We start from the raw sequence: 20,911 nt of genomic DNA on the forward strand, positions 1-20,911 counted from the left end.
ATGCAAATGCGTGGTTGTTAAAGAAAATTGAGTGAATAGTCACAAGTCAAAATGTTCATAGGATAAATGATATACATATGTAAGTAATATATTTATGTGAGTATTTGGCAGTGTGGCATTGTGTCTCGTGGTTTGCCTTGTTCTTGTTAATGCATGCATAACTGTGAGTAGAAATTTATTTCTGTTTGCTTGGTTTTCATTAATGTGTAAGAATGTCTGCTTGAAGTAAAAAGGCTAGGATGTGAATCATTGAGTCCTTTTCAACTCTCGTCTTCCCTTAGCCAAATGCATGGAAGAGGTGTTTGATGTGGTGAAATCTGTCTCGCTTTTGGCTATTTGTTTTCTTGTTTTTGTTTCTTAGTTCACGTCGGCTTGTTATTTTGACATAGATTTGTTACTTTTTGGGGTTTCATTGGTTGAAAATACTTTGATTTCACAGGTTACTGTGAAAACTTACTTGCTTTTAGGAATGACAAAAGATTGAATCCAAAGGAAGCAGAGACAGAAAAAGGGTAGCAATTAAAGTCGTTTGCTTTTTAGCGTTCGTCTTAATCATTTCACTCAGTTGCCACATAAGCAAAGTATGTACTCAACCAAATCGATTGGAATATTAATTTTCAATAGCGATTTATTTTCAGTATAGAAGATTCGACAAGATAAGATATCTGTTAAAAAATAAGGGGTGCATTCTTAAAATATGTCCATTTAATATATGACTCGGACAGTGATGAAAATGCCTTTTCAAACTTAACTATTTCTATCTGTAAAACGTTATGTATGTTCGCATGGACTAGATTCGCTCTTAAACTAGTTAACGATCAGTAAAGATTTTTTAATACAAATGCTAACCAAGGGGGATGCAATTCTCTAAAAGCTAAGTACGTCTAACGATGGAGCACTGTTGCCATATCTGGGTAGGAGCTGCTAGAAGCAGCTTATCCTGCCTTGACAGAGTTCAAAACAGACTTTGTAGCTTAGTGGGGATGTCCTTTTCTCTTCTCTGTAACCTCTTTCCCACAGAAAGGACATTGTGAGCCTGTCTCTTCTTTATCGTTATTTTTATGGCAAGTGCTCGTCTGAGCTTCAATCTATGGTCCCCCTTCCCAAACTTTCAGAAAAAACACCCATTTAGCTGAAACCACTGTCAATAATTTTCCCCACTCTTTATCTGTGCCTAAACCGAACGTAGATTCTATGAACAAAGCTTCTTTCTTAGAACTGCACGCATATCTCTCTTTCGTTTGCCTGGTTTGCAGTTGATTACAATTTGGTTGTCTTCAAGTCCAACGTAGACAAATTCTTAATGAACCGTCCCATTAAATAATCCAATTTACCAAATTTCTACTACTAACGATTACTAAATTGTCCCATTGACTACTGTACACTTAATATCCTCGAGTGGCCTCCGTGCCTTGATAAGTTGTGCCCCTTTGTAAAAAAAATGGTTCTAGTGTACTTATTGATCCGCACTATTTTTTAAATAGTATTTTCAAGTTTAATTAAATTTTGATATCTGCTTTTATTAAATTGTAAGATTAAAGTATAGAATAGGTACAAAACACCCTCCCCTCTCCATGTTAAGAATGGCTTTCTAAATAATAACGTTATTATTTCACCACAGATCAATAAGTGCACTAGTACCAAAAAAAATGGCTATATTTAGTTTAATTTTTTTGTGTAAAAGTGCTAAGACAAACACAGATGGTTCTAATCTACTCAAATTAATTCACAAAATTTACAAGTGTGTTACATATGTACAATTGTTCAGTTCGATCTCATTACACCAAAAACACACAGCAGATCTGATTCTCCGTCTCTACAGTGGCGGCGGTCGAGAGAGGGGGTGGGCATCTCTTTGGTTAGTATTTGCTTCTTTTGCAAGCCAGCTCAATCTGAGACCTTTTTGGCATGGGCATTTGCTTATATTTCGCGGAAAGGGTTGGTTGGGGTAAACCGCTAAACCAATCATTGATCAGCAAGTCATTCCAGGGACATCCCGATGCCTTGCATGGTCTGAGAATCTGTGATCACAACTCAATTCCATTCACATGCTCAAAAGGGGTTGACAGTTTTGACCCTTGGCCTGACCTCATACTCAGAAAGCCAGATGTCCTTGAGTAGGGTTTCGCCAAGTAAAGAACAAAATTATATTTCAAATGACATCTCTTGTCATTTTTCTCAAACAATAAAAGTACATGTCTGTTTTGCAAAACAAAAACGCAATAAATTCATCCTTTCAGCTAGGTCACCTGCCGCTGCCCGGGCACCAATAATGCTTAACAGTTAATAGTTGGCCGGCCTTACTCTGTGTTTCGGGAGTCTCAATCTCCTCCAATGGCAAGCTTCACCGCTCCCAGAGGCGCTCACGCCACACATACTTATTTAGTTAAAGTGATCGATTACAGTTACCTCCTACCCGAATCTTGCAAACTCTCCAACATTAAAACATGCGACAAAACTCAATAAATCATTAAACTTGATGATTTTTTTTATTTTTACTTGTAAATATTTTTGACTGGACCTGTTTTTGCAATTTTTGGAATTCATACTAATTTCAACATGGCACAGAAGTACGTAATAATGTTTTCACTTGAAATGCGTCACATGTACCAGAATCCCATATCAAACCAAGTTAGATAACTCCGTCTCTTTTACATGGCATTAGAAAGTTCAAGAGTTTCAGATTCTTGGTTTTCCTTATATTTTTGCTTTAATTTTAAAAAAAAAAAAAATAAAAAGTAAAAAAAAAAAAAATGTTATTTATACGTCTCGTGCCTGTAAGAGTTGGTTGGGGGTTAGCCAGGCTGACATCACCTACATTTGATGGAAGATGTTAATTTGCAGAATTCCCCAGCAAAATGTCTTAACTTCGCCTGATGACAGATAGTAAGCGAAAAAGTCTGCCAAGCTCTGCTGAATCACAACATGCGGTAAAGATTGCTTTCGGCTATAAAACTTTCCAGTTTTCACGTGACAAAATGTGATATCAGCCACAATTATCTTTATTTATATATGTTGTCATGAAGATATATATATATATATATATATATATATATATATATATATATATATATATATATATATATATATATTTATGTGTGTGCCTGTCTCTCTCTCTCTCTCTCTATATATATATATATATATATATATATATATATATATGGTATAATCATGTTAATACACTGGTTCTCGTCAGATCACTGAAGTCAAGCAACGTTGAGCCCGGCTAGTATCAGATGGGTGACCATTTGGGAATTCTAGGCACTGTATGTGCTCTCCACCTACCTCAGCATTGTTTCAACTCATCCTGAAACCCCACTTGCCATTGGTATATTACTTGCGATCATCAGCTTCATCAGATTCTTCACTGACAACCACAGTTGCATGTGAGGTCAGGTTTTCTTCCATGTCTTAATGAAGAGCTTTTCATTCTAGAACACCAGGAACATAAGAGGCATATGCAGGTGGTGCAAAGGTGTGCAGAATCTCCACATCAACCAGTTTGTCTTTTTTTCAGCAGGGTGTTGGTGTTGAGGTTTGCTTTCATTTAGATTTTGACTTGTCAGGTGCAACTGTGTACAAGAGAGTTTGGGGAACTTATTTTCCCTATCTATGGTGCTTAGTTTTTAGGGCTTGAAACGATTTCCATTGGTTGAAAATAAATTGATTTCACAGGTTTCTGTGAATTCATGCGGCCCTTCAAGTACTGAATATTGAATGCCCAAAAGGATTTTATATTCAGTAATGTGAAATCGGGGTTGTTTTAATCCACAACACTGAATATTACTATTAATCCTTAAAATAAAACAATTTTTAAAGAAAAAATTGCAGGTTAGTATACAGTATAATCGCGTTTGATACACAGTTCTAGTCAGATCACCAGTTAAGCAACGATAAGCCTGCTCAATACCAGATGGGTGACCATTTGGGACTTCCAGTGCTGTATGCACTCTCCACTTATATCGGCATTGTTTCCAGTCGTCCTGGACTCAAGCAGTGCCGATTCAGGAGAGGTGTGGTTGGGGATTGCGCAACCCTTGCCACCTACAGAGCGTATCCTTTGTCTTTCGAGATTGAATGGAGGCATCGAGATCGAGGTGCCTAGTACCGTATTCACATTGAATTTGATCATTAGACACAAATCAATCAACAATTACTGAATTTCTATTTCTTCCCTTTGATTTTACGTTTTAACATTTATACATTTTCTTTAATTAAAATCATGTAATGCATTTTGTTCAAAATTTGAATGGGGATTCTAGACATAAGACTTACCAAAATGGCTGGATCAAACATTAAATAGTCTGAAAAGGATTGATGTGCCGTAAAACAAAATAAACATGCACATACTAACTTGTGTTTCTGTAGATATATTTTTTCATCATAAATTGGTTTATATCTGAACTTTTATTAAATATTTTTGCATGTAAGTTTATATTTTTTAGATTATTATTATTATTATTATTATTATTATTATTATTATTCTTCTTATTATTATTATTGCTACTAGCATTTCAGCCCGACGTTTCCCGGGTATTTAGAGGTGCATGTTGAGCAACAACAAAAAAAAAAAAGGTCAATTTTTTTAACTTTGACCCCTATTATGACCCCTTAACATTTATTGTTTTGGGCTCAAATTAAGTTAAGTTAGATCCATGTCCAAGGAACCTATATCTAAAATTTCAAGTGTTTAGACCCAAAATTGTCGGAGGAGTTTGGTAGAGTTCTCAAAGGTCAAATCGTTGAACTTTGATCCCTTAACAGCCAAATTTCTGGCCGAAAACGGATTACAAAGATTTTCCCAAGTCTCAGTACCCTGTATATCAAATTTCGAGTCTGTAGACTTAAAATTGACAGTGTTATTGCGTTAGAAAATGTACACACACGGACACACACACAGACATGTTCACGTTTATATATATATATATATATATATATATATATATATATAGATTATTATTATTATTATTATTATTATTATTATTATCATCTGTGAAATAAATCAACGAATTGTTTTCATATGCGCTCACTTGAGTGTGTCATATTTCCATTTAGCTGCCTTGGGAACCAAATACCTTTGTTCTTTGAATGTATGTATGGAAAACTAAAATGAAAGAAACAACACAATTAAAACATAAAAAATTGGTCCAAAATCTGAATAAAATAATTATTGAAAAAAAAAAAAAAAAGGAAAAAAAATCCTTCTTGAAGAAGAAGGAAAAAAAAATTGTTGAAAAGTTCATTTCCATTTCAAATTTATTTTTCCGAATTTCTGATTTCCAGAAAGTTGTGTTTTCTAAGGTTTTTTTTTCCCTTTTTTTTTTTTTTTTTTGTTAACAGGATTTCTTTTTCTTTCTTTTGTTTAGTTTTATTCACTTAAAAAAAAAAAACTTCTTTTTTAAAAAAACTCTGCTGAATCGAACACGTTTTACGAATTATCATCTTCCATACTTTTCTTGAACAAAACATTTACTATGTAAAGTTTGATTCTTAAAAAATAAAACCCAAAAAACCGAGATATAAATATACAATAACATGTATCTTTATTTTATTTTTATTAAACAATACTTCGCTCTATAATAAAGGTCAATGTGTATTTACTTGTATATAAATAAATATTAGCGACGTTAAGTGGCCAGTGCTAAAATGGGTACCCATTTGATAAGACCAGGTGCTGTATGTGTCCTGAAGCATGGAGAGGGGGGTGCTACCACGCTATTCTTGCATAAGGCACGCTGCATAAAATAATGTAGCACTCTCACAACTTCCGACGTATCTTTCGGATATAAAGTTGCCTTATATATATTAGATAATATCTACCTGCTGTTGCCCGGGAATCTTTACTTTCATTTTTACCCTTTTTAAAATTATTTCATTATGATGTAATGCATGACGTCATACATGACATCATAATACATGATGTTATCTGCTATGATATCGTATGACGTATACCACATATATATCCTGTTATGACAGGGTTAGGCAAACTACGGCCTGCGGGCCGCATGTGGCCCGCCAAAGGAATTCATGCGACCTTCCAAGTACTGAAAATTGAATGCCCAAAAGTATTTTATATTCAGTAATGTGAACTCGGGGTTGTTTTGATCCACAAAACTGAATATTGCTATTAATTCTTAAAAAAAACAATTTTTAAGAAAAAACTGCAGGTAGATCTGATTGATTTGCTTCAACTTGCATTAGTGAGCAGACTTTCTCCATATTGGAAGGTAACAAGTCAAAGAACAGGTCACTTCTCACAGACTTGAATCTTCAGTCAGTGTTAAGAATCAGTACAAGCAACTTGACACCTAATTTCAACAAACTGGTAAATGATTGCAGTCAGTTGCATCATTCTCACTGAGTCTTTTTGATCCTTCTGTTGCTCAGTTGCTGAGCTATTATGTTTTTCAAATAAATATGTTTCATCTGAAATTACTGCTTTAAAATATCAATAAAAATATTTTTTTCTCTTTAAATTTTTTAGTTACTTTGTTTTCAAACAAAGGTGCTTCAGGTGACGTTTGTTCATTGATATATAAATTCATTTTTGTCCTTTGAGTTACTTTATATGTGTATCTTTTGGAGTTTCTATTCTAAAATATTATTTATTAAATATATTTTTTATCTCTTTAATTGCTTTTATTCTTAAAATAAGGTTATTTTGTTTTTCAAATGTGCTCCTACTGTTTTTCAAATGTGCTCCTCCTTAAAAATACAGATTAATAAAAATTGTTTTCCTTTAAAGTTTAAAGTTAAACTGACTTACTGTGTATTTCAAATAAATGCACTTCATGTGAATCTTCTATAGTACTTTAAAATGCTAATAAATGAAAATTAATTGCATTTTTCTTTTAAATCCTTTTATTTTGTCTATTTTAGATATCAATTATATTGGAAAATATACTGTGCGGCCCAGTAAAATTTGAATTTTTTAATGTGGCTCCTGCACTGAAAAGTTTGCCCACCCTTGTGCTATGACCTCATACCACATCTGCTATGATGTCATATATGTATATTGTGAACGAACAAACAAGTAAACAAACATGAATACGATTTAATTATAATAGTTATATATTGTGGCTTAAAATATAAAAGATCGTTAAATGTTACTTACTGTAACACTGTATGGCATAATCAAGTTGACACACAGGTTCACCCAAGTTAAGTGATGCCGTACTTGCTAAAATGGGCGACCATTTGGTAAGATCAAGTGCTGTATGTGCTCTGAAGTCTGGAGAGGAGTGGGTGCTACTAGGTTATTCTTTTCCAAGACATGCCACATAAAATAATGCAGAAATGCTACAACCCTGGAGAGTTAAGGACTCTTAGTCTTGGACAAGGACTTGAAAATATATATATATATATATCTACTAGCTGTACCCTACAATGCATTGTTATGGCTCAGTTTGTTTAAATGGGACACAAAAAAAAACAAGAAAGGCAAAATATATGTCATATGTCTTTTATGTTTGTTCTCAATATTTGTGGATACACAATATTTTGAGGTGTCTTTTTTGTGTGCAGATGTACAGATTGTCTGATTTTTCGACTGTAGTTCCTGCCATCAGGTGTCACATCTGTGGCTGAGGTTTCAGAGCTCTGATCGGACTCACATCACACCTTCGACACGGACACTAACTGACCTCCGCGTCATCGTCGAAATCGACGGACTGCCCGAGAGAGAGAGAGAGAGAGAGAGAGAGAGAGAGAGAGAACATGCAACATATACTTGTCCATGTGAGAAGTAATCAGGGTGTAGATGTAAGTCACACAATGCCAACCGAATTGTGAAGGGCAACATCTTAAATTAAAATGGTATATCCGTTTAAATCGTTCAATGCACATCCACTGCTCATTTTCCTGAGTTTGATAGAGGGGAAAACATTGAGGGTCTAATTTTAGACCTGTATGTGAGCACACACTGGAAAATCTCGTAAAGTAAAAAATGTAGCCGATTTTCTTTTTGTATGAAAGTGTAGTGTTTTATCAAAAATATATCGATAGAAAAATTGAAAAGAAAACTGTTTGAAGAATAAACCAACAAAGTAAGTGGAAGACTCGTGATAATTCAGAAGGAAGAAAGAAAAGAATGTAAAAATGTTGTATGATAAGTTTTAGCTTGGTAAACTGTTGTTTTTTTTTAATCAAAGAAAATATATTGTTTCAAGTATAATTAACACTAATATTCGGAAACATTTTGGTGCTTTTTCATTATTGTAGTGAAATTCGAAAATCGAAATATTGATTTTCAAGTGAAAACAATAGTCTCTACTGAATTGCCATGTCACTGTAATGAAAATATCCAAAACTTACGAAAAACGATAAGGTAGAAATTAATTATTAAAGAAAATAGTTTTCAAAGAAATTAGAAATTTTAGCTATTTCCCGTATGTTTACGTCACATGTCATGTGACAAAACAAACATAGCCAAAATAATTTTTTAACTGAATCAAGGCAGACCAAAATAATTGTGACATGACAATTAGGTCGATAACATTGCTTATTCTTGAAATTGACAAAAAATCTGGCCGATATCATTACAATAATGAAGAAGCACCCTTTTTAATAGCCGAAGTGTACAATGAACACCCCGTATATCTTTTTTTGGTACTCTTGCAGAATTTGACCTGGATCCTCGGGATGTTTTATCAGTTATGGTTCGAGCTCGAAAAAAATAACAAAAAACTACTGTAAATTTACTGAATATGTATCTATATATTTATTTTCCTCAAGAAAGTTGTATTTTGTATTGTTTACTTACTTTTATTATTTTGTTTGCAATTTTTTTTATCAAAAAAAGTTGGTGGGGGTTCCAAGAAAAGATGTCTTTTTTTTTACCGTAAATTGTTAGATGAAAATTTTTTTCAAGAAAACTCACATTTTTTTTTTTAATTAACAGTAAAGGTTTTTTTTGTTTTTTTTGGCAAACAAAAATTTTTTTATAAGAAAATATGAATGCTTTTTATGAAAACTGTAAATTATTAGGTGCAAGTACAGAAAAGATTTTTTTTCAAGAGAATATACAAAATATTTTTTGTTAACAGACGCAAAAAAAAAAAATAAAATAAAAAATAAAAATGTCGATCTAGTGTTTCAATATTTGAACACTGCTTGGCTTCATCTGGTGATTGCCGATCGAGCCCTAATCATAATTGATGGAAAATCCCATTCAAATTCTGCCAGAGTACCATTCATTTTACTTTCGTCCTGTTTTCAATTTTTGGGGTGGATTATCAGCGATTGCAAACCAACAAATTTAACCAAAATGCAAAAAATTCAATAATTAAATATTTTTAAGGGGTGCTCAGTTTCTAATACAATAGTAAATTTATCCCCCTTATTGGAAACACTCAAGGGAAACACGAAACCAAATTATCGCCAGTATGTTTTGGAGACGTTCTTTTCGTTTTTTTTTTGTTTTTTGTTTTTTTTGTCTTCAATATTTTCAGCAGATTATTATTGCTTTAACACTCACCTACCAGATTCTGCAATTTTTTTTAAATGCCAAAAATTCAATATTTAAAGATTTTTAGGGGTAGCTAGGTTTCTTATATTACGTAATATATAGATGCTTGTGGTGGTTTCACGATGAAACTTGTTATAACTTAGTGTATTCATGTTATTTTTAAGTAAAAATAATATTTAGGTTTGTATATAAATTCCTAAACTCATTTCACTCTAAATAATTTACACATATTGTAAACATATTCTGTTTACATTAAGCAAGACCGAAAGTTCTTTTAGTGATGTCTCATGATTGATGAATTACTGACCAGCGGTGATATTTCTCCAAATAAAAAAATGGCCACACATTTACAAAGATAACCACCTAATTTATTAAATAAAATAAAAAGAGATATATAAAAACATATATATATATATATATATAAAGATATATAAAAAAATGTGGAATTTCTCTTGAGTCATGGCTGATGGAATGAGAGCATGCTACCAGCGTGAATTAAATAAAGGGTTCCATTCAATATTTCGTGCAGATTCCCGAGTTCGAAGAAAAGATTCCCGAGTTCGACAAAAAGATTCCCGAGTTCGACAAAAATGTTCCCCAGTTCGACAAGATACACCTAAAGAAGGTCGGAGGTTATACCGACCAAAACATTGTGAAAATGACACTCAAGATGAGAACAATAGTCCGAAGAACCCAAATAATACAAATAACCAGTCCTCATCTCAAAAATTCAGAAACGTAATTGTTTTAGATTATTGGTTAAGATTGTATTGGATCGTTTGTTTTTTCAAATCTATTTTTGTGGCTTCAGATTTCAGTAAGTCTTTTGTTCCTGGATTTGTGGTGATTTTTTTGTTCCTTTTCTAAATTAAAGATGTTTCTATATAATAACTTTATTTCGGCTTTTTTTTGTGTGTGTGGTTATATGAACTAAATAGTTGCAAATTAAGTGCAATGTTTATAAATTACTTTTTGTACTCAGTAAGTACCCGGTTGGAGAGGTTGATGTAGTTTTGTGTTTTGGGGAAAGTAAAATAAAGCCTTTACTTAGAGAGTTAAGTTTTTTTTTTGGGGGGGGGGTAAAAAGAACCCTGCATGATGACGACTGTGAGAATTCAGTCGAAAGTACTCGCAAAAAATAGAACAAAAGACGCCTACTGATTCTATGTACAGCAACTTAACAGAAGAAGAATCATATAAAGAATAGAAAACAAAATAAAAAGAATAATTAAACAGACACTCCATGCTACGCGTTGCCTCAATATACGCAATAAATAATAATTATTATTTAAATATAATTATTATTTAAACATAATTATCAAGCCTCCTTTAAAATTGCTTAAGGATGAGCACTGTTTGGGAAGTATAAACTAAGAGGCAGTCAACTGGTATTTATGCAATGTTCACAAATTCCGTCGTTCGAACACTCTAGATTGTCTAATTCTGCGCTCAAACTGTGCGTTTATTAGGTCTTAATTCCCTTCATGCTCGTGGCCCGGAGGTAAAGGTTTGGCAAATGGAGTCAAAAGTGGCTTCGTTGCTGGGTTAAAATCTTCCAGCTACACTGATGATTGCGTAAGTATGAAACACTAGTGCTGTAGGTATAAAAGAATAATATTATTTAATTATAATATGTATATATATGTGTGTGTATTTTATATATATATATATATATATATATATATATATATATAAATTATTTACACAGGCAAATAACGTTGCAGCTCACAAGAGTCATGACAACCAACAAACCGAGAGTCCAAGATTCGAGTTTTACCTTCATTTAGGCTCATTACTCATTAGTTGAACACATCTGAACTTGGGATTCAAAACGTGAGTCTCTTGCATGCATGGCGAGTCCTCTGCCACGTAAGCAACCGTGCCACATGCAAGAAATTCTATTAACTAACGCAGATAAAGCAAACCACGGCGAAATCCGAATATGGAGTTAACCTAATTTTGTCGCAAACTAGGGGTGTGGTCATCCAACCAACGAGAACCCAAGTCGATGTTTCACAAGCAGGAATTTTACACTCACTAGGACGATGTCATCCAACGAGCTAACCTAGCGAGCCATTATTACTAATAGAATTTTCAGAAAGTAAGAGGTGATATAATTATTTCTACAGCCAAATATATATATATAAATATATATTAGTGATGGGACGATTCCAATATCTTTCTAGCTCCCGATACAATTACTGATTCTGTACTAAATTCCCGATTCCGATTTTTTTATAAATCTTTGAATATTTAACTATAAAAGTGTTATTTTGTCCCGATTACTGTAAAGACACATCTTAAATGTCCTTATATTTTCTCAAACGTAAAAACACACTTGTGAGGGCGTGGTCTAGAGATTTTAGTCTTACTGAAAGTTTAAATCAATAAATATTCATTATTTTATTATTACTACAAGCAGTGGAAAATATTTCTTAAACCAAAATCAAATAAAAAAAAAAAAGATAATTTAAGGAATCGGTTTTGGCATTGGAATATAGGTTCAAATTTTTCTGATTCCGATACCGATTCCAATGTTCCAAAAATGCTCCAGTTTTTCCAATTCCCGATTCTGATTAATCGTTCCAACATTAATATATATATATATATATATATATATATATATATATATATATATATATATATATATATATATATATATATATATATGATATGTGTGTGTCATATAGTTATATATTATTTACTATTTCTCCTTATCATTTCTTTTCTGTCTCAAATACATGTCAATTGCTTGCATTGTTATCATGACAGCATATTCAGTTCGCCATGAACCTCTTTTCAACTTTAGGGCTTTTGATTTTTACTACGTTTTCTCGGTTCTTTGTTTTGTTTTAAAACTAAAATTCAAAATGGCTTCTATTCATGTGTATATGTCTTTACAAGCACACAACATTCTGTCACCATTGTTATTCAATTTTTTGTTGTTGTTATTTTTAAGCAAAGAAATTCCACTTTTGTATCCTTTGAATAGACAAACTTCTTTCTATTTTATTTTTGGATTTTATTTTAACTTTTTTGACAATTCAGAAATTCTTTGTCCACTGTTTCGTATCGTTTCATAATATTTGTTATAAATATTTGTGTCGCTAAAATAAGTTTGTACTTCACTTTTCTTCTATGTCATTTTACCACGCTTACACACACACATACACACACACGAACGTCTATCCATTTAACCAAACGTCGTTCTAAAGAAAGAGACACTTCCTAGCGACTATGTTTCTTCAATTTTTCTACCGATCTTTGAGACAACGAAAGTAGAAATCTCCCAAAAAGTATTTTGTTATCCAACCTTTCGACTTATGAGACAACATCAGCATATAGAGAATATCTAGTGGATAAACTTGGGAAATTTGTAATGTTAGGACGATTAATTAATCGGAAAAATCGGAACTTTTGGGAGTTTCAGAATCAGTATTGGAATCGGAAAAATTTGTACTTATGAAACGATTCTTTTAATTGCCTTTTTTATGCGATTTTGTTGAAAACAGAATCTTCCACTTTGGGTAGTAATGTTAAAATAATAAAATCTTTAGATCATCCTCCAGAAATGTATTTCTACGTTTGAGAAAATATCTGCACATTTAACATTTGTGTTTTTTTACAGTAATCGGAGGAAAAATAACAACACTACAGTTTAGTATTTAGAGATTTACAAATAATCGGAATCGGTAATTATATTGGAATCGAGAATTTAGTACAGAATCGATAACTGTATCGATATCAGGAAAAATATTGGAATCGTCCTATCACTAGCAATTTGTTAACATACAAAATTGTATGCATTTTTCCATCTGGTTTTACAGAATTCATAAAGAGCAGTCGTCTCTTTTTTTAATTTTATTGCAGTTAGTTTAAAGTGATCAATCCCCCCCCCACCTCTAGAGCTAACACTTGATTTCAGAACGATTAACTTTAGAGCCGATGGCTCTTTTAAGGAGAGACGTCGTTTTATGACTGCTATCCATATTTCACTATTGCTTGATCTTCCAGTTTCTAAGTATTTCTTAAGAATTACTAAGTCTGTTACTCATATCACAACTGGTATAATGTTTATTTCTTTCAGAAACCATCTCGTCTTTATGTGTGTATAGCCAAATAAAAATCTAAAACTACGAAACAAATTGCCACAAAGTTGGTACATTCTTGATCAGCGTTGTCTTGAATGAATATTTAAAATTTAGAAAACAGTATTCGGTCTGGTGTATATTTCGTCATAGGTGGGGGTAGGGGGTCGGTTTTTCCATTTTTTTACGGTTTTATACTAAAATGGAGTGATTTTTTTTTTATCAAGGCGTTAATTCGCTTATGTCGACTCATTACTCGTTTAACCTACATAAAGGAGAGTTGTATAGGTGTATGGATCCAGAGACAGGAATGAGCTGGGCGGACGAAAAAGGAGTTAGAGAGAGGGAGTCGGAAAACGTGGAAAAGGGAAAAAGAGAGACATTTTTATGTTACTGAATTTTTTATATAAGGATTGATAATTTGTACTATTTGAATTATTCGAACTACTGTTCTCATCCGAAGTGTTATTGTAAATTTTTTAGGATTTCTACCCTGTCATGGATGACGAAACCAGAGCATGCTACTCCCGTGGATTAAATAAAGGATTCTGTTCATAATTATGTGCAGATTTCAGAGTTTGACAGAAAGATTTCAGAGTTTAATAGAAAGATTTCAGAGTTTGGCAGAAAGATTTCAGAGTTTGGCAGAAAGATTTCAGAGTTTGGCAAGATACACCTGAAAATGATGGGAGGTTATATTGATCAAAATGTGAAAATAACACTAAACATGAGAACAATAGTCCAAATAATACAAATAGAAGTTTTTATAGGAAAATGTTACACTTTTGTTCTGCGCAACAAGATTAAAAAGAAAGACACTTATCTTCGTCTATAATAGCCAGATAGTCTTAAGATGAAGTACTACTGTCATATCTAAGAAAGTGCCACTTTCTTGTCTTAACGAAATTGATTTCTCACTCTGTTGAAGAATAAACTTTTATTGTCAACATAGCCTCTTTCACAAAAAAGTGATGTTGTTAGTCCCTCTCTCTACTACTCTATATTATTCATGTCAACTGCTCGCCTGTGCTCAAATCCCTTTTCTTTTATAAAACAATCATAGTAAGAACTCATCTAGTTACAACCACAGCAAACAACTTTCTTTTCTCTCTCTCTCTCTCTCTCTCTCTCTCTCTCTCTCTCTCTCTCTCTCTCTCTCTCTGTACCTAAAACCAAATTTCCTTGGACAAAGTTTGTTTTTTGTGCAACAAGATACTACGAGTTTACTTTCCAGCTGGTTACAGCATGGTTGTCTTAAATAAATTGAATTTTTCAGCATTTTCAAAACGGGACATTTGTCATCAATATTTGTTTGATTTCTTTTTTTCTGTAGATTTTTTCCTGATATTCTGAGTTGGCTTTTTTTTTTTGTATTAGAGAAATTCTTTCTTTGAGACTTACCATTTATATTCTCCCTTTTATTTACAGAGAAGTGCAAACCAAGCAAAAACGAAAAAACTTGAGGAAGAACTACAAATATTTCACGCACAGCGAAATTCACTCTTGTCTGACAGACGGTAAGGAGTTTTTGTTTCATTAGTATCCATAAATAATCATTATTATATTAAACGGAGTTAATTAACGTTTGTTTTCCTTAGACTTTTCCTTATATATTTTAATAACATTAAACGCATTGGTCCTGGGTATGACCTTAAAAGACATCCACTGGTGTGGCCCGATTGGTGGGCTATAGGGAACGTGGAATTGCCCCTTAATAGCCATTCTCAGGTTCATTTTGTTCTGGAATGTTATTACCTGTTAGAGCATCTTTGTTACCGTACACGGTTGCTGTCCTGTTTATTATTTATTTATTACAATTATTAATTGTTTATTATTTATTTATTACTATTATTAATTGTTTATTATTTATTTATTACTATCATTAATTGTTTATAGTTTATTGATTACTATTATTAATTCTCTGCTGCCTAAAACCAACTCTCAACCCATGTGGTCGTCAACCTGAAGCCTACGACCACAATTCCTGTGTCACCTCTAATTTCCGGTGCATGTCACCCCTAATTTCCAGTGCATGTCACCCGTAATTTCCGGTTCCTTCTCTCTAGGTTGATACCTGTCAAACCTAACCTTTTGTAACCCTGCCAACTCGCTGATGGGAAATGAAAATATACTTACATAACTTTCTATTTCTAATACTACCTACGTAGCAATTAAGCTGGGATTCCCAATACTACATCTTTTGCTACTAGATTAGGCTGTCTGAAGATACTGTCTTCCTGAACAAAAATGCACTAAACATTGATGTTATTGCTTTTTCCGTTCCCTTTGATAAACTCAATCATGTTCTGTAAAGTCAAAAACAGAAACAACAATTATTTTTTTTATAAAACAATCAAACATCATAAATAAATATTTGAAGATATAAAGAAGTTGAAGCATGAAAACTTTTTTTTTTTTGCAAAATTACTGAATTCGGTATTGGATAACCCGAAAGTTGAGATAATGTAAAACAAAAAACAACCAACAAAACACGTTAAAACTTTCCCATTTTTTTAATGAAAAGATTTTTTTTTATTCGTGAATTACCCTTCTACTTCTTTTTCTCTTTCTTCTTCATCACTTTAAAGCCTAGATTACATGCTTAAAAAATTGCTTTCCAAAATAGCCTATTTTGAGTTCTTATCTCAAAATTCCGAAACAATGCATCTTCTAGTAAAAGAAGAATTCATTAGTCCGCTGCCAGATAATTCTTTTGCGTCCTTCAACATTTTATCGCCGTGTCCGAAATATTTTGGTCAATGAAGCATGGATGTCTGAAGAGGTGGTGCTGGCGGTGTCAGGGACGAAGCCACAGAAACTTAATCCTTTTCTTTTGCTACTCACGGTGGTTCAAAACGTTACCAGTTGGACACACGCTTCCTTAGCAATACCCGCAAGGTGTTTGTCATGCCTAAGATGCAAGTAAGTCCCCTCGGCTAAAACAAATTCCCTCACTCTTCGTCTTCCCAAACCAGCTTCCCAATTACATACTCTCTTCCCCGAGGGTTGGTATTCTCATGTCAACCTGTGGTATGTCCACCGCTTACGGTCTATCCTGTAATGACATCACGAACGATGGACTGTGATTAGCTTAATATAATTTCCATCGTAGTGGCTTCGGAGTAAAGTTAGTGTCTCACAGTTCAGGTGACTTGCTGTTTAATTTTTTCTTCGAGGTCGGTGATGTTCGTGATCACAAATTATAGTAACAAGCAAAATTATTCTATTTGGAACTTTATGCAACAACTTGGAACTTGTAGGAAAACCGTGCAGTGCTTGGGATTGAATGAGAAAGCACTATCTGTGTATAACTATATATTTTATTTGATATATATAGTGTGTATATATACGGGAGGGGGAGGGCGTTCCAAAAGTAATGGCTCCTATTTTTTATTTCATCCAAATGGATCAGAAGGTATTGCAAATTGCATTGTTATAATGACTGAAGTTTCATTTCTCTGTTTTGAGATATTGACGATGTGCGTTTTAAACAAATACGTCATTGAATACCTGGCAAAAGTGCACTGAGAATGGTGATGACTATGTAAAAGAAAATAAATCCTGGAGCAGAAAAGACTGCTCGGTTTAATGGTATCACTTCCGTCTTCGTAGCTCTTGAACTATTTATGTTAGAAAATAGGAGGCTTTACTTTTGGAATGACCCTTGCATATAATTATTTTAAAAAGTTCAAGATAAGAATTAAAAAAAAACTCATGTTTTAAAAACCAATGAGGTATTTAAACATACTCAATGTTAAGAATTATAAAGCATACAATTTTTTAAGTAACAATCCACTCATTTATAGAGTAAGTTGTAACTTTTAAAATGATGCACTTTTGTTAAATATTGGCAGAGCAACGCAATATTACACTTTATGTATATATATATATAAATGGCCTGCATAAACCATGTTTTGGTGCTTTCATTAAAAGTGAAATTGTCCAATATATATATATATATATATATATATATATATATATATATATATATATATATATATATATATATATATATATATATATAAAGGGGATTAGAACAACAGTCTAAAGAGAAGAATATATTTTAATGTATTAGTAAATTCATTAATACAATTAAAAGAAAAGAAAAGAAAACGGTGCTCGTTGTAATTTAGATGTATAATAAGCTCGATAGGCATATATATCCTAGAGCTATTTTAATATTGAGTAAGATGATTGATAATTTGTAATTAAAATTAAAAATCGGTTTCACAAGGAAGAACAAACAAAATTAATAAATTGTGCGATCGTTTCGGAAATGATGTTTTTATTGAGATAGACAATAAGTCTTGGACAATAATTTTATCATTTAGTTTTTTGAAACAAAGTCTCCTACTCAGCAAAAATATTGGGTGGGGTTTTTTAACGACACCAAAAATAAAACTAGCATTTTTTATGGAAGGTAGATGCATCTGGAAAATATTTAAAATATAAAGGAAAATAGTTACTTTTTTATGTTGATAAACAAAGTAAGATAAAATGAAAATAAAAATAAAATAATATAAAATCGGGTGGGAAGGTTAGGTTAATAGAGGATATTTTAAATATTTCAAATAAAATATATTTAATTTTATATACCTTTTAATGGTTCGCCTTCTAAAGCTCATAAGTATCATCGTCAATGCATTCATTGGGATATTAACTGTAGTTTATGAATGCTTGAAAATGTTGATGTATACAAACTTTCAAAGAAAACGCCAATAGAATAATAATAATAGAATAGAACGTTTAAAATCGTTAGTAATGCTATATTTGAAATCAACTTAAATATTTCAATTACGAAGGGAGATAATTATAATCAAATAGAAAAATAAAGAATTTTACTGTTCAAAGGGAAATAACCACTAATTAGTTATAAGTTCATTTTTTTATATAATGGTTTAGATATATTAATATTAATAAAATCAATAATAGTAATAAGCGAATCTTATTGGTAGTAATTAATAATAATAATAATAATAATAATAATAATAATAATAATAATAATAATAATATTTTTAATAGTAATTATAATATTTAGATAACTTATATTAGCAAAAATAGTAACATATAAATTCAAAGTGAAATAGATAATAAAATAAAATAGAAAATAATGGTAAAATATAATATATGATAATAATAATTATAATAATAAGACTATAATAATAATAGTTATTAATTTATAAATTATAAATATTAAGATAGATTAGTAATAAGAAAATTTATGATTTATGGTGGCTTAAATTTGTCGAACTTGAACCAACGTTTATGAATGCATCCCGAAAAAATTTCATCTTTTAAGTTCAAGAGAATGGTTTTATTTTTATTATATTTTAAAATTTAAGGGCTTCATATCTACAAAGTGCACATAATCTTTCCCCCGGAATATATGCTTTATAAGATCCTATTATTTCCCATTTTAAATTGAAGGGAATATTTCCACCATTGAGTCGCCAAATATGTTTAGATAAAGCAGTCTGGTTTTTTAAGGAAGGATTTTTAAAGGAGTGCTTATGCGTTGAAATCCTATGTTTAATAAGTCCAAATGTGGAACCGAAGTAAATTACATTTTGTTTAATAAATTTATTGTCAGCTAGATTAGGAGTGGTATTGGTAAAATTGATTAAATAGAAGTCACAAAGCAGGGGAAACTGAAGAAAAGGATATAAAGGTTTAGTTCCAAATTGTGCGGTTAAAAGCTTTAAAGGACAGTTACCTTGGATTTTACCGTGCAATTTGGAACTAAACCTTTATATTCTTTTTTTCAGTTTTCTCTGCTTTGTGACTTCTATTTAATCAATTTTTTATTATGATTTTCCATGTCTAACTGACTTTAGCAAATAGGGTGGATGCTATTATATCTATTTGCTAATAGTTTCTCCTCTGAAGAGATGGTAGGCATCGAAACCCTATAGGATAAGGAGATAAAATTTCTAAAGTATCCTTTGTCTTACTTGGAATAATAAAAAATCCTTGATTTAAATAAAGTTTTTTAAATTTCATTGAATCACTATAATTTGCTTTATTTTCTCTATCCTGTATATTGAGCAATTCCTATTTACATGGGATAATACATAGAATATTACGACCAGTAATATTTTGTAAATCTTATAATCATGGCATGGTATAATCATACCAGCTGATTGTTAGATAAATCTATTCAGAAATATATATATATATATATATATATGCGGGTTTTTTTATATTCAAAAGTAATGGACTAATGAATTCAACGAGGTTGTTAGATAGTGCTCAATAAAAAGAGCTGATAATACTTGTTTATTGTTATATAAACATGCTCACATCCCGCTGCTACAAATAGCCACTTGTTTCAATCAAACAACAGATATCATCAGGCAGCGACTTGACTATTCAAAAGTTCAATGAATAATCTTTATTCATTGAACTTTTGAATAGTCAAGTCGCTGCCTGATGATATCTGTTGTTTGATTGAAACAAGTGGCTATTTGTAACAGCGGGATGTGAGCATGTTTATATAACAATAAACAAGTATATATATATATATATATATATATATATATATATATACAAGCTTACTCATGCAGGATGACGGTCTTAATTAGTAGAAATGAGCTATGGATTAAGAATGAAGCTGGAGCTTTGATGTTCCGATGGATCTCTGGACTCTGCAAAAATTACAGACTTAGTTGCACTATACCTCCTATATAAACTTACTAAGGACATTGAAGTTGACACGATCGGCCTATGTAGAGATGATTGCCTTCTATTCGTAGAAAATGCTGACGGCCCTAAATGTGAAAGGATCAAAAAAAGTATCATAAGAGAATTCAGGAGAATTAACCTTAAAATTGAAATTACCACGAACATTAAAATAGTCCACTTCCTAGATGTTACACTTCACCTCAACAAAGGAACTTATGAACTCTATAAGAAAGAGAATTGTAACCCTTTATATGTTCACCCCCTCTCTAATCATCCTAAAATTATCATTAAGCATATCCCCAAATCTATTAGTAGAAGAATTAGTTCAAACTCCCCATCCAAGGAAATTTTCGATAAGCATAAATATTTTTATACAAGGCCTTAGTAAACAGTGGATATAAGGAAAGCAAGTTAGAATATATAGAACCCTCAAGTACCCCCCCCCACATCTAAAAAGCCCCGTAAAAGAAAAATGATTTGGTTCACTATCACCTCTTTCAATCAACTGGTCAAAACTAACCTTGGGAGAAGATTCATTAATCTCATTAAGCTACACCCCCCAACAACATCCACCACAAGATATTTAACAAAAAATACTATTAAAAAGCTACAGTTGCGGCAATAATTGAGAAAAAATTATTAAAAACTATAATAACAAAATTTTAAGCAATGACAC

At 32.0% G+C, this 20,911-nt stretch overlaps 1 protein-coding gene across 2 annotated transcripts in view; it reads left to right on the top strand.

The window, feature by feature from the left end:
* LOC145249691 (centlein-like) overlaps nucleotides 1-20,911 on the top strand; it is a 1,118,615-nt gene that overhangs the window by 772,888 nt on the left and 324,816 nt on the right. For both annotated transcript variants that reach the window (XM_080111490.1, XM_080111491.1), the window contains exon 14: nucleotides 14,983-15,071. In XM_080111490.1, the coding sequence (XP_079967616.1) occupies nucleotides 14,983-15,071 (89 nt within the window). The remainder of the gene's footprint in view (nucleotides 1-14,982; nucleotides 15,072-20,911) is intronic.

Source organism: Euprymna scolopes, chromosome 28 (genome assembly GCF_053919585.1).
Source record: "Euprymna scolopes isolate OS-2025 chromosome 28, ASM5391958v1, whole genome shotgun sequence".
In the NCBI taxonomy this organism is placed as follows: Eukaryota; Metazoa; Mollusca; class Cephalopoda; order Sepiida; family Sepiolidae; genus Euprymna; species Euprymna scolopes.